This window comes from Theropithecus gelada, chromosome 6 (genome assembly GCF_003255815.1).
Source record: "Theropithecus gelada isolate Dixy chromosome 6, Tgel_1.0, whole genome shotgun sequence".
In the NCBI taxonomy this organism is placed as follows: domain Eukaryota; kingdom Metazoa; phylum Chordata; class Mammalia; order Primates; family Cercopithecidae; genus Theropithecus; species Theropithecus gelada.
Window position 1 is genome coordinate 85,956,723 of NC_037673.1, and position 12,850 is coordinate 85,969,572.

Sequence of the window (12,850 nt, forward strand, 5' to 3'; positions counted from 1 at the left end):
AGCCTGCCAAGGGCAAAAAAGCTCTTTGCCGAGGGGGTGGGGCCTGCCTAGGGAGTGGGCGGGGCTAGTTGGTAGGGCTCACGCCGCGGTCCTGGGGCCGCGTGGAGGGCGGTGCGAGTTTCTCCTGAGGTGGAACGAACGGCACTGGAGCGCCGGTGTTCTCTGCCAGCACCCCTTACTTGCCGGCCGGCGCTTCGGCTGCAGAGTTTTGCCCAAGCTTCGAGACTTAGGGAACAGGTAACCGAGGAAGCAATCGAAGACTTGGGAGGGGTGGTGAGGGTAGAGGGGAGTTAAAGGGGCATGTGGAGAAGTTGTGGGGGAAGTCGGGGGTAGAGATTCATTAAAGCGCCTCTGGGTTGAGGGGTGTTTGGAGATAGCTTGGTACCTCCCCTCCTTGTCCTGCTCCCTTCAGAATTTTTTTAAGTCGAATTTCCAGATCTTACCCAGTCTCCACTCCTGGGACTGTTTGCAGTGAGTTAGGAGGGTATTTATGCTCTTACTGATAGTAGGTTATTTTCCGAATCCAGTGACTTTATGATTTGTTGAGGCACTAGTCATTGCCGCAAATTGCAGCTAAGGACCGACTGTTCAGTATCTGTTTTCGTAACTGTTGGCATTTTATATCGTAGGGAAGGAAGTTGTTAATATGGTTTGTCTTTTCTTCTAAAAAATAAAATTCTGTATCCACCCTCTTTTTTTTTTTTTTTTTTGATTTGGTCTGTCCTTGGAAGAGAGAAACGCGAGTTGGTAGAAAGGCTCAAATAGAGAAAAGGAGCACCTGGTAAGGACGGGAAAAGTGAATAATGACTGGGTGTGGCCCTGCCAGCCTCTTAAATCATCCGCTCTGTTAACATCAGGTCACTGTCTCCACTCCCCACTTCCCAGCTATTGAAGCATCTATTTAGGTTTTTTTTTGTTTTTTGTTTTTTTGAGACAGAGTCTCTATTGCCCAGGCTGGAGTGCAGTGGCGCAATCTCGTCTCACTGCAACCTCCGCCTCCTGGGTTCAAGCGATTCTCCTGCCTCAGCCTCCCAAGGAGCTGAGATTACAGGCGCCCGCCACTGCACCCGGCTAATTTTGTATTTTTAGTAGAAATGGGGTTTCACTATGTTGACCAGGCTGGTCTTGAACTCCTGACCTCAAGTGATCCGCCTGCCTCGGCCTCCCAAAGTGCTGGGATTACAGGCATGAGCCACTGTACCCGGCCAGAAGCATCTATTTAGGCTTCAGAAATTCCCTTGAGAACTTGACTAACCTCCCAACTTAGCCAGGAAAAATGATAAGGAGACTCATGAGACAGCATTACAAAAGAATTATGAAAACCGTTACTGTGACAACTACTAATAAGCCTTCATGGAAGGAGAGGTATACCCTCTTTTCCTACCCTCCTGAAGTCTTTGGTGGGCATGCAGCTTTTCTAAATACTTTGCTAATCTTGGTAGAGATTATTTGGTTACTCAGTTGGGGGCTATCCTTATGCACAAGTCGCTGAGCTAGATAATTCATGAACAGAATTGTGTAAAAAGGTCATAATCTGGAATCTCAGGAGTTTGAAGGAAGATAATGTCTGTACACAATTACTTGGAAGATAAAGCATTACAGGGTATGTACCACAGATAAAGTAAAAACTAGATTCAATAAGAATACAGATGGAAGGGATTCTTGAGGAGTGGCTTTTGAGCTGGCCTTAAAAGACTACTTTTAGGGCATTCTCAGCAGAGTAATATAGGGCCCTCAGTAGTCTGGGTACTTTTTCTCTAGGCAGAAGTGAGCCACTAGTGGTGAAATGGAGTGATATCTCTACCAGGCCATGAGCTCAGCAATAATTTGCGCAATAATCATTGGCCTTTTGCCGGGCTTTGGTTAGTAATGGGGACATAAAAAGGAGAATAAGTTTCCAAGGAGACTTTCACACTTCCAGGTCCCTCTGCCTGCATCCCACATCTCACTGGATATCCTTTTTTAATTCTCTGCATGGCTCTTTGCTTTACTTTTGTCAGGCTTATGCTCAGATATCACTGAATAAGAGAGGACTTCTTCAGCCACCCTTTCCACAATAGCATCCATGTTTCCTGTCTTTATTTTTCTTCTTGTCACTTCCTGACATTTCCTATAAAATATATTTTGTCAGTTTCTTACCTCAGACTCTAAGCTTCATGAGAGGAGAGATTTTGTTTTGCTCACTACTGTATTCCCAATTCATAGAAGACAGCCTGACGATGAGGGTGCTTAATAAATACTTGATTGGATTGAAGAGCCTCCCTGGGAGACAGATAAGAGCTGACAGTTACAACATGATTGTAAAAAGGGCTTAAAAGCAGAGTAGTACTTGGGAAACACAGAGAAGGGAGAGGCCTATCTCCATGTAGGGTGGAAGAAATTGTCATGGAGAAAGTGTCATTTGCATGGCATCTGAAAAGAACCTGGGGCTTAGGTGGATGTGGCAGGAAGGGCACTCCAGGCATGCACTGGTTGATTTGGCCACAGCGTGGGGTGCATGTAGTGAGAGGCAGAAAGACTCCAAAGCTCTTTTAAGGAGAGTCACATGTCAAGATTTGTATTCCAGAAAGATACCCTGGACTGCAGAGTGGATTGAAAGGGAGAGTCCGGCCACAGGAAGTTTATTTGTTCTGTTTTAGAGGTCCAAGTGAAAGATGAGAGAGTCTGAACTGAAGCAGAGGTGGAAGAAACGGAACATGGGAGAGAGAACAGAGCTGATAAACCTCTACTTTTAGATGGGGGATTGGAAGTAGACAGGTCAGGATACCTATCCTGATTGTAGCAATTTAGGGGTCATTCATCAGGAATAATACTGTGACTTAACTTTCGCTGCCTCCTCTGGCTTCTGTGTCTGCTTCTATCTGTTTGTGCATTTATTGATGGAGCTGATGTTGTTACTGGTGGAGGGTGTCCAGGTTCTTGGCGTCTTGAACAAAGAATTGGACAAAATGCACAAAGCAAAGAAAGAATGAAGCAACAAAAGCAGATATTTGTTGAAAATGAAAGTACACTCCAGTGAGGGAGTGGGTGGAGCATATGGGCTCAAGGGTCCCCTTACAGAATTTGTGGGGGTTTAAATACCCTCTAGGGGTTTCCATTTAGTTACTTGGTGTACACCCTATGTAAACGAAGAGGATGAAGTAAAGTTACAAAGTCATTTACTTGGCATATGCCCTATGAAGAGGGTATTTCCTGTCATAGCTGAAGTGTGAATCAGCCTTTTTGTTCCCTGCCTCCAGACCCTGTTTTCCTGCCTCATTGTATACAAGGAACTGTGTAAAACGTGGAGGACAAGACATTTCGGTTACATCATAACTCATAAAATGTTAGAACTAGGAGGAATTTCAGAGATTAGCTCAGCATCTGCTAGGGGTTGTTTTTGTAGTTGATTAAAATTGACTTTTTTATTTCATCTCTTGGATGCTTAAACTATACCCATTTTTAAACCTCTCAGAACAATTCTGAATAGGAATTTTCAGGAGACATCCTGAAATGGAAGGGGCAATGCTACTGATTTTACATTTTTAATTGAGTCTGTTTTGCAGTTATTAATTCACTTCATTGAATAAAGACCTCCCTGGGATTAAAAAAGTCTTCTAACCAGCCTAGACTATGCTTCCTGAAGTGTAATGCAAATGAAAGAATAGTGGAAAGGTTTTCTGAGGCCTTAAAGCTGTCCTGCTTTTGTTAGGAATTAGCTTTGCATCCTTAGGTAATCAAGTAACCGCTTAGGGTGTCACTTTTCTTTTCTGTAAAATGAGAGGTTTAATCTGCAGTGGTTCTTTTTTTTTTGAGACAGAGTCTTGCTCTGTCGCCCAGGCTGGAGTGCAGTGGCGTGATCTGGGCTCACTGCAAGCTCCACCTCCCGGGTTCACGCCATTCTCCTGCCTCAGCCTCCCAAGTAGCTGGGACTACAGGCGCCCGCCACCACGCCCAGCTAATTTTTTGTATTTTTAGTAGAGACGAGGTTTCACCGTGTTAGCCAGGATGGTCTCGATCTCCTGACCTCGTGATCCGCCCGCCTCGACCTCCCAAAGTGCTAGGATTACAGGCGTGAGCCACTGCGCCCGGATTTTTTTTTTTTTTTTTTTTTTTTGAGAGGGAGTCTCACTCTGTCACCCAGGCTGGAGTTCAGCGGCGCAATCTCAGCTCACTGCCATCTCCACCTCCGGGATTCAAGTGATTCTCCTGCCTCAGCCTCCTGAGTAGCTGGGACTACAGGCGTGTACTACCATGCCCAGCTAAGCCTGTAATCCCAGCACTTTGGGAGGCCGAGGCGGGCAGATCAGGAGATCAAGAGATCGAGGTCATCCTGGCCAACATGATGAAACCCCGTCTCTACTAAAAATGCAGTGGTTCTTAATTTGGGTTGCACACTGTAATCTCCTGGAATGCTTTAAAAAGTCCTGATGCTTAAATAGTACCTCTAGAGCTTCTGATTTTATTGTTCTGGGGGGAATCCTGGGTTTTCTTTTCTTTAAAACCTCCCAGTGATTCCAGTGTGCAGGTAGGTCCCACTCAAAGAAAGGGGGAAAAAAAGCCTTAATAATGGGCTAACTGAATTGTACTTCTGTGGGTAGATTTGCTCCTCAAATCACAGTGCACAAATAGGGTAAGCTTGACATTAATCGTAGAGCTATTGCTATATAGGAAGCACTATGCTAGACAGTAGGGAGGATAAAATCTCTACTTAATAGACAGTAGGGAGGATAAAATCTCTACTTAACACAGTCAGAACCAACAAACAGCCAGGTGCAGTGGTTTATCCCTGTAATCCCAGCACTTTGGGAGGCTGAGGAAGGCACATCACCTAAGGCCAGGAGTTCCAGAGTAGCTTTGTCAACATGGTGAAACCGTATCTCTACTAAAAATACAAAAATTAGCCGGGTTTGGTGGCGGGCACCAGTAATCCCAGCTACACTGGAGGCTGAGGCAGGAGAATTGCTTGAACCTGGGAGGCGGAGGTTGCAGTGAGCTGAGATCGCGCCAATGCACTCTAGCCTGGGCGACAGAGACTCCATCTCGGGGGGTGTGGGGGGGGGGGTGGGAACAAACAAACAACAAACTAAAAACATAGGTGAAACTCCTCTCCTTTGGAAAAGGTCCATTTCCCAAAAGTGGTATTCTCTTTATTTCTTTAAAAACTGATGAGTGTGGTAACATGTATCACCTGAATTTTTTTTTTTTTTTTTAATCTATGTGTTTTAACAGGAGGATCTTTCCAAGAGCAATGTGGGATGAAGTGACTGTTGTGGTTGCTGGGGACTTAAACTGGCTTTTATGGTAAAAAGGGATGTAGCAAGTCAGGGATGCAGAGGGAGTAAGTTGCAGTGGAAAGACTGGTATTCAAGAAATGACTATAGACTAGTGAGTCAGGAAAATAGGGTGCAACCATCTTAAAAGGGCTCTGAGTAAATAGGGAGTTTGGATTTAATTCAATTAGCCAAGAGGGAAGATGAGGAGAGTAGCAGAATCAAAACTCTGCTTTAGAATGAGTAATGTGGATCCATAAATTAAACAGGAAGAAGAAGGGATACCACAAAGTTTGCAGTTAATCAGAAGTGAGGTGAAAAAGGACTGAGCTGGATTATGGTACAAAAATTGCAAAGAAAGTGACATTTAGAAGGAAGGCATTGATCAGTGCTCTCTGGCTCCTAGCACAGTGCCTGGAATGCTCAATATTGGTTGAATGAGTGACTCAGTGAAATTGGGCCATATGAAGTAGAGAAAGATTTGGATCATGAGGAAATATAGAAAGCACTAAAACTCAAGAGTTTTTTTTTTTTCATTCAAGAGTTTGATGTATTGAAAAAGGAATGAGGCAGTGTGAGTTAACTCAACCACAGTCTCACTTGTAGGTCGTTTCTTTCATGATATATTTACCAGGATCCAGGGACTCTCTCTGAGCTCTGCAGGAGAAGAAAATGAATTTATCAGCTCCTCTGTGTACAGGGGAATGAATTCATGAAAACTAAACTTAAAGAGATGGGTTTGTAGACTGGAATGCCATATAATTATTAAATGTGTCAACAAACTAGGAAACTTTTCTGTCAAGGGTGGTACATTCGCTAATGATAGCAATTCATACACCCAAAGATTGCTTGATTAAAAATGGAAATTTAGAATCAGTAAAGTTTGTTATTTTTCAAGAGCTATTCCATGAAGCCGTGCTAGCTGGTATCCTCTTTTTTTAGAGTGAGTTTTCCAAACTTTTCCAGGGCCCACCTCCAAAGATTCTGGTATAGTAGGTTTGAGGTCTTGAAGAAAGCTTAGGACTGTGTGTTTAGCAGGTCCTCTGGTTAATTCTTATGATCAGGAAAGTCTGGTAAACTTTACCTGGAATTGTTTTTAATCTTTAAGTAGTGGCAGATCCTGGACTGGAGTGCAGCCCAGTGGTTTTGAGTAGGGCTAGTGGGCTCTTGTAATTGTTTCTTAGAGTGAAAGGTGTGACCCCTTCTGCTCAGCAATTTGGATACTTGGGAGATACGCTTTCTCTAGGCTCAGCGTATGTCTTAGTGACTCAGCAGTTGAAACAAGTCCATTTGGATATTTTCCTGCTTTTTTAATGTGGAGAGCTGGAATAAGCTTGGCTCTTAAAATAAATACAGTTACTGTATGAACTTTATTTTAAGGTAACTAAATAATAGATAAGAGAAATTGATTCCTGGTGGAATTCCAATTAATAAAACAGAAAGAATGATAAAATTTGTATACCACCATTTTGCAATTCATAATGGAAAAATGGATGTAGGTGGTGATCATCAGTGACTGCTAAAATCATTAGGTGAAAACTGATGGACACTTTATACTTAATGAAATAGACCAACACCTGAACCCATGACCAGCCTGATCAATACCAAGAGGGAGACTTTATGTTCATCTTGATATAATGCAGAAGGAAAGAGAGAGCATCCTTTTAAGTATTCTTGAAAAAAAAAAAAAAATCAAACCCTAATCTAAGCCTCTAGTTTACCTGTTTATTGGAAATACACCCAGTGAATAGAGGAATATGTTAAACCATATCTCAGGTATAAATCAGTCAAATCCAGAATATGGGAAATTGTATAGCTTTGCTACTTTCAAAGTATGCTTTACAAATCAGTTGATGTCTCCTGAGACCTTGATAAAAATGCAAATTCTCAGATTCTGTCTGTGGCTAACTGATTCAAAATCTGCATTTTAACAAGATTCCTAGGTAATTCTCTTGTACCTAAAGTTTAAGAAGCATTGTACAGGGCACTGACCTAGTTTTTTAGACAAATAGACAGAAAAAAAAAAGGAAAACAATTGCAGTTTAGAAGAAAGTAAAATGTCATGTCTTTTTTATATCTTGATTTGAACAAAATAACTGTAAAAACATTTATGTGATAAGTAAAAAATGTGAATGTTCTATATAAGATGATGGTATAGAGTTATTGTTAAAATTATAGATGCAATGTTATTGTGATTTTTTTTTAAAAGCCCTTAACTCTCAGAGAAGATACATACTGAAGAGTTTAAAACAATCTGAAGCATGGGAGTAGAAAAGTATAAAGTACAATAGTCATATACTGATAATTTTGAAACTGAGTAGTGGGTATATGGGGATTTAGTATACTGACTTTTGTGTATGTAAGTATAGTAAATGTAAGTATTAGAAAAAAAAAAGGCATGGAGTTGTAGTTTAAAATGGCAGCATTAAAGATGATAAATTAACTTTTAGTGTTCAAGCAGCTATGAAGGAAAACTCAAATATGGAGGCCTGCAAGGATAAATTTACAAAATGAATAATGTAAAACTATGAAACCCAAAGGGAGGGATTGAAACCAACTTTGCAAAAATCATAACTGAGAAAATTATGACAGTGAAAGATATCAGACCTAACTGATCCCATCTTGCTTCTAACCTCTAAACTGTCCTTGTTCATTCTTGGGCGTGAAACCACCTTTGCAAATTTATGACTGAGACAGCGAAAGAGATCTAAACTAACTGTGACTCCATCTTGCTTCTAACCTTTAAGCTGTCCGTGTTCATTCCTGGGCATAGACTGAACTAACTTTGGGAGGAACTTAGTTTATGGTTTAAAACAAAGACGGTAACAGACTTTCCCAAAACAAACCTCCTCCTTGCTTGGGGACTAGACTGCCGTTGTAGGACTAAGAAATTATCCACAAGATTAGAAATTATAGTTTAGGAGTCATGCAGTTGGAGGCTACAAGATTCTGACCCTCCCTAAACCGAAGATCAGTGCTTGAAATATTTTGCAGACCCTGCCCTCCCTAAACCGAAGATCAGTGCTTGAAATATTTTGCAGACCCTGCCGTTGATGGATCAGGGGGCACTACCCAGAGTGATTAACTGACTCTTCTGATCTTGTGGCCCCCACCCAGGAACTGACTCCGCAGAAGAGAACAGCTTTGACTTCCTGTGATTTCATCCCGGAGCCAACCAATCTGCACTTCCAATTCACTGCCCCCCTACCCACCAATTAACCTTAAAATCTCTGATCTCCAGCCAGGCGCAGTGGCTCACTCCTGTAGTCCCAACACTTTGGGAAGCCAAAGCGGGTGGATCACCTGAAGTCAAGAGTTCAAGACCAGCCTGACCAACATGGAGAAACCCCGTCGCTACTAAAAATATAAAATTAGATAGGCATGGTGGTGCATGCCTGTAATCTCAACTACTCGGGAGGCTGAGGCAGGAGAATTGCTTGAACCTGGGAGGTGGAGGTTGCAGTGAGCTGAGACCGCGCCGTTGCACTCCACGCTGGGCAACAAGAGCGACACTCCATCTCAAAAAAATCTCCAAGTTTTCGGGGAGACTGATTTAAGGAGTAATAAAACTCCGGTCTCCCGCACAGCCAGCTCTGTGTGAATTACTCTTTCTATATTGCAATTCCCCTGTCTTGATAAATCAGCTCTGTCCAGACAACAGGCAGGGTGAACCCCTTGGGCAGTTACAAAATAGTATCTGAAAATGTTCTCAGTATCATAGCCATTATGTCAAATCAAATGCCATATATTCTACTTGGGTAATTCACAGAAAATAGGAAACAATGTTTCATTACAAAAAGATGTTGAATATATGATTTGCTTCTGGGGCCTTAAATGTAGAAGGACATTAAAATTGGCCATCATTGGCAAGGTGTCATTGGCTGGGCGCCGTGGCTCATGCCTATAATCCTAGCACTTTGGAAGGCTGAGGCAGGCGGATCACTTGAGGTCAGGAGTTTGAGACCAACCTGGCCAACATGGTGAAACCCCGTCTCTCCTAAAAAAATTCAAAAATAAGTCCTATAATCCCAGCTACTTAGGAGGCTGAGACAGGAGAATCACTTAAGCAAGGGAGGGAGGTTAGAGTGAGCCACGATTGTGCCACCTGGGTGACGGAGCAAGACTTCATCTGAAAATAAATAAGTAAATAAATAATTAATTAATTTAAAAAATTAAATTGGCTGTCTAAAAGTGCAGTGCCTTGTTACTGCTATTCCTTGTAAATGAATTAAAACTTGGACTGCCACATCCTGAGTGTTACGTAGATTTACAGCAGTTACAGTTATCTCACCTTTAAGGCAAATATTTTTAAGTTGCTAAGGCTAGTTTGTATAATTTTAAACCTCAAAGATGAGACCTATGAAGTCCTTGATTCTACATGTGTATTTTAACTCAACTACTCCTTAGTTGCTAAGACTTCCACCAGAACGGTTCTCTCAATACTCTTAACATTTGCTGTGTGTTAGAATCACCTGGGAAGCTTCTAAAACTGACTCTTGCCCAATCCTCACCCCAAGAGATCTGGATTGATTGGTTCAGTTCAGTGATTCTCAGAACTTAGCATACATAAGAATTATCTGGAAGGCTTCTTAAAACACCAGTACTGGGCTCACCCACAGTTTCTTTTTTCTTTAGGTCTGTGGTGGAACTCACAGTTTGCATTTCTACCAAGTTCTGAGTGATGCTGCTGCAGACAGCACTCTTTGAGAACCATTGCTCTAGGTTTTTAAGCTACCCAAGTGATTCTAATGGCAGCCAGGGTTGAGAACTGAGAGGCGCTTGCTTTGTAGTGTTGGCCCTGTGATAAAGTGAGCTGGGAGTTTTCAGCCTTTTGGTCCAAAGAACTGCATATATTCAAATTGTAGACAGTAAAATTGATATAAAGAAGTAGCACCTTGTTGGTTTTAGGTGGCAGACTAAGAGGGGTGACATTAATGACGAGGCAAGAAACCCTGGTGAAGAGTAGAGCAGCTGTGTGAATTACTGTGACTTGCATAATTTTGTAAGGAGGGCAAGTGAGAGTGAGTAGATTCAGAAATGAGACTGAGCTGATGGAGCCAAAACCAAAGCCACTCCTCTGACTTCCTCCAGGTGGACTGGAGGACATATTGTTTCTGTCTTGGGTTCACAGGCTTAAATGAGGCTCAGTATTATCAGCGGGAAAAGAGATGTAAAGAGTGTGCATTATAATCATCACTACAGTTGAATGCAGACTTCTATTGGAAGAACTCTAGTGTAGGGAACCCTGTTTTTACATTGCCAGCTCAGTTCTCATAGTATAATCAGAGGATTCAAAAGTTCATTACAACTTGCATGTATGATGTCACTCCTGTCCCCAAAATTGAAGAGTACAGGTTTATCGTAACTTTAATGATTTCAGCTGTTTTCCTCTGAATTTTTTTTTCTTGGACAGGCTTCTTTCGAGTCTCATCAAGCGACCATTCCCATTTCTAAAAGGGAGACATTAGACTAGATCTCAGGGATTCTTCCTAACACTCACATGCTAAGATAAATCATTTAAAGTCTTAAAGTATATATGACTAATGATAGTTTTTATGTTGATATGAAAAAGAAAGATTTCTTCTCCTCATCAGTCTGGATGTGGGACAGTAGTAGTGGGTGAGGGAGTTGAAGCCATCATTATCTTACCTGCCAAAGATGTGTGAGTGTGAGAAATTCAACAGTTACTTGTCAAATGTTTATTTCTCCACATGTTTTGCTTTCCAAAAGTATTTTAAATCAACGATGCTACTTAAGGGATGCAGTTTTATATTTTGCTTTAAAGTGTTGATTTCTTTTTTATGTGTGATCCAGTAAATCTTAATCATTAATAGTGCCTTTCAGAATTTGGCTACTCATCTAGTATAACTATTTCTGATGGCTGGGAATAAAGGAAGAGGACGTGCTGCTTATACCTTTAATATTGAGGCTGTTGGATTTAGCAAAGGTGAAAAGTTACCTGATGTAGTGTTGAAACCACCCCCACTATTTCCTGTAAGTATATGAACTGTTGAATTCTCATAGTGTGTTTTTTCATTTTTCAGAGAATATTAAATTCTATATAGGACTTGATATATGATTATAGTATCCTCAAGTATAAGAAAGTAAAGGAGAGTGTGTTTCACTTACCTTTAAATATTTTCATGATCTGCTTTCTTAAAATATAGAAAACAAAACTGTATACATCTTTCTATTAATATATTTAATACTATGTGAACCAGTAAAGAATTAGTTTTCAATTCTTACAACTCCTGTTGGTGTTACTGATAAATTCCAATATGAAAATAATAGTTTTAAAAGTCATTAGGTTTTATAATGGTTCTAAGTTCCCACCCTATCGCACCTTCACTTAATGATTTTCTTCTCGTCTTGTATCTATAGAACTTAAGTTTGCTCCTTAGTATGCCACTTGACTTTGTCCCCCACTGAACTTTTTTTGCTTATTTTAGTGTTGTTTTAAAATTTAGTGAGTATGCTGCAAGCTACATTTGCATAATATGTAATGTTTTCACTTTATGTTTAGTTTAGAATGTATCCAGGGATCTAGATATCTCACACAAGGGGTCTCCGCTTTTTGCTGTTGATATTTTACCTTTTTGATATTCAGCGCAGCATAAAAACAAAGACAAATATCTCAGGTATTGGCATAATGTCACTTTACAGTGATTTTTAAAACAAGCTCTTTTCTATGTGTGAGATTACTTCTAAACACTGGGGATGTTAGTACATAGTATTTCTTTATGCTTGGAATAAAATTAAAATTCCTTACTATTGGGTAAAAGGCTCTTCCTGATCTCTCCGTTCTGATGTCTCTCTGACTCTTTTTCTACCACTGTCCTTCTCATTCCCCAGCTACACGAGCCTCCTTGTGTCCTCAGGCCTTTGGGCCTGCTGGTTCCCTACCATCTCTTCTCTTTGCATGGATGGCTCCCTGATTTTATCCCAATCTCTACTCAAATGTGACTTCCCCAAGAGGCCACGCGTGCTCACCCTGTGTAGACTGCACCTCCATCCTCCCTGCACTGTCAGTCACTTTTCCTTTACCCACCTTCGTTTATTTTTATGTCATTTATCACTATGTGAAATTGTATGTCACCTCATTTGTTTACTAATTTGTTGTGTGTTTCTCTCCTAGAATGTAAGTTCCCTGTGGGCAGGGACTTTGACTTGTTTATCATGGTATCTTCTATAGTCTAACCATGTTGGGTACTCAATAAGTAGTTGCAGCATGAATGTATATATTCCTAATCAAATTTTGAAAATGTACCTTATCTTTATTCTCTGAAACCAGAAATGTCTTTACTATGTACCCTAGAGATCCACTTGTTAATGAATATATTTGTGTAAATATATACACACATACAAATGCATATTTGTGTATATGTATATGTGTGTATAATTTTAAAAACTTGAAATGCAGCTTCAAACTCCATCTTGCCATTTATTCATTCTATGGGCTTATAAATTATTCACTTCTCAATTTCTTCACTGTAAAAGGAGAAATATTGGTAGTCCTTTCAATGAGATAATGGATATTGGATATTGAATATATCATAGTAACCATATACTAAATTATAGCTGCTGCTTTTTTATTTATT

General features: G+C 40.7%; 1 protein-coding gene across 4 annotated transcripts in view; it reads left to right on the forward strand.

The window, feature by feature from the left end:
• POLR3G (RNA polymerase III subunit G) overlaps positions 1–12,850 on the forward strand; it is a 41,725-nt gene that overhangs the window by 724 nt on the left and 28,151 nt on the right. The window contains exons 1-2 of one of the 4 annotated variants that reach the window (XM_025389253.1): positions 81–237; positions 11,087–11,246. In XM_025389253.1, the coding sequence (XP_025245038.1) occupies positions 11,130–11,246 (117 nt within the window). In that variant the 5' untranslated portion in view covers positions 81–237; positions 11,087–11,129. Of the gene's footprint in view, positions 1–80; positions 238–11,078; positions 11,247–12,850 lie in introns of those variants that run through there. The other 3 variants (XM_025389254.1, XM_025389255.1, XM_025389256.1) reach the window with 3 other exon arrangements.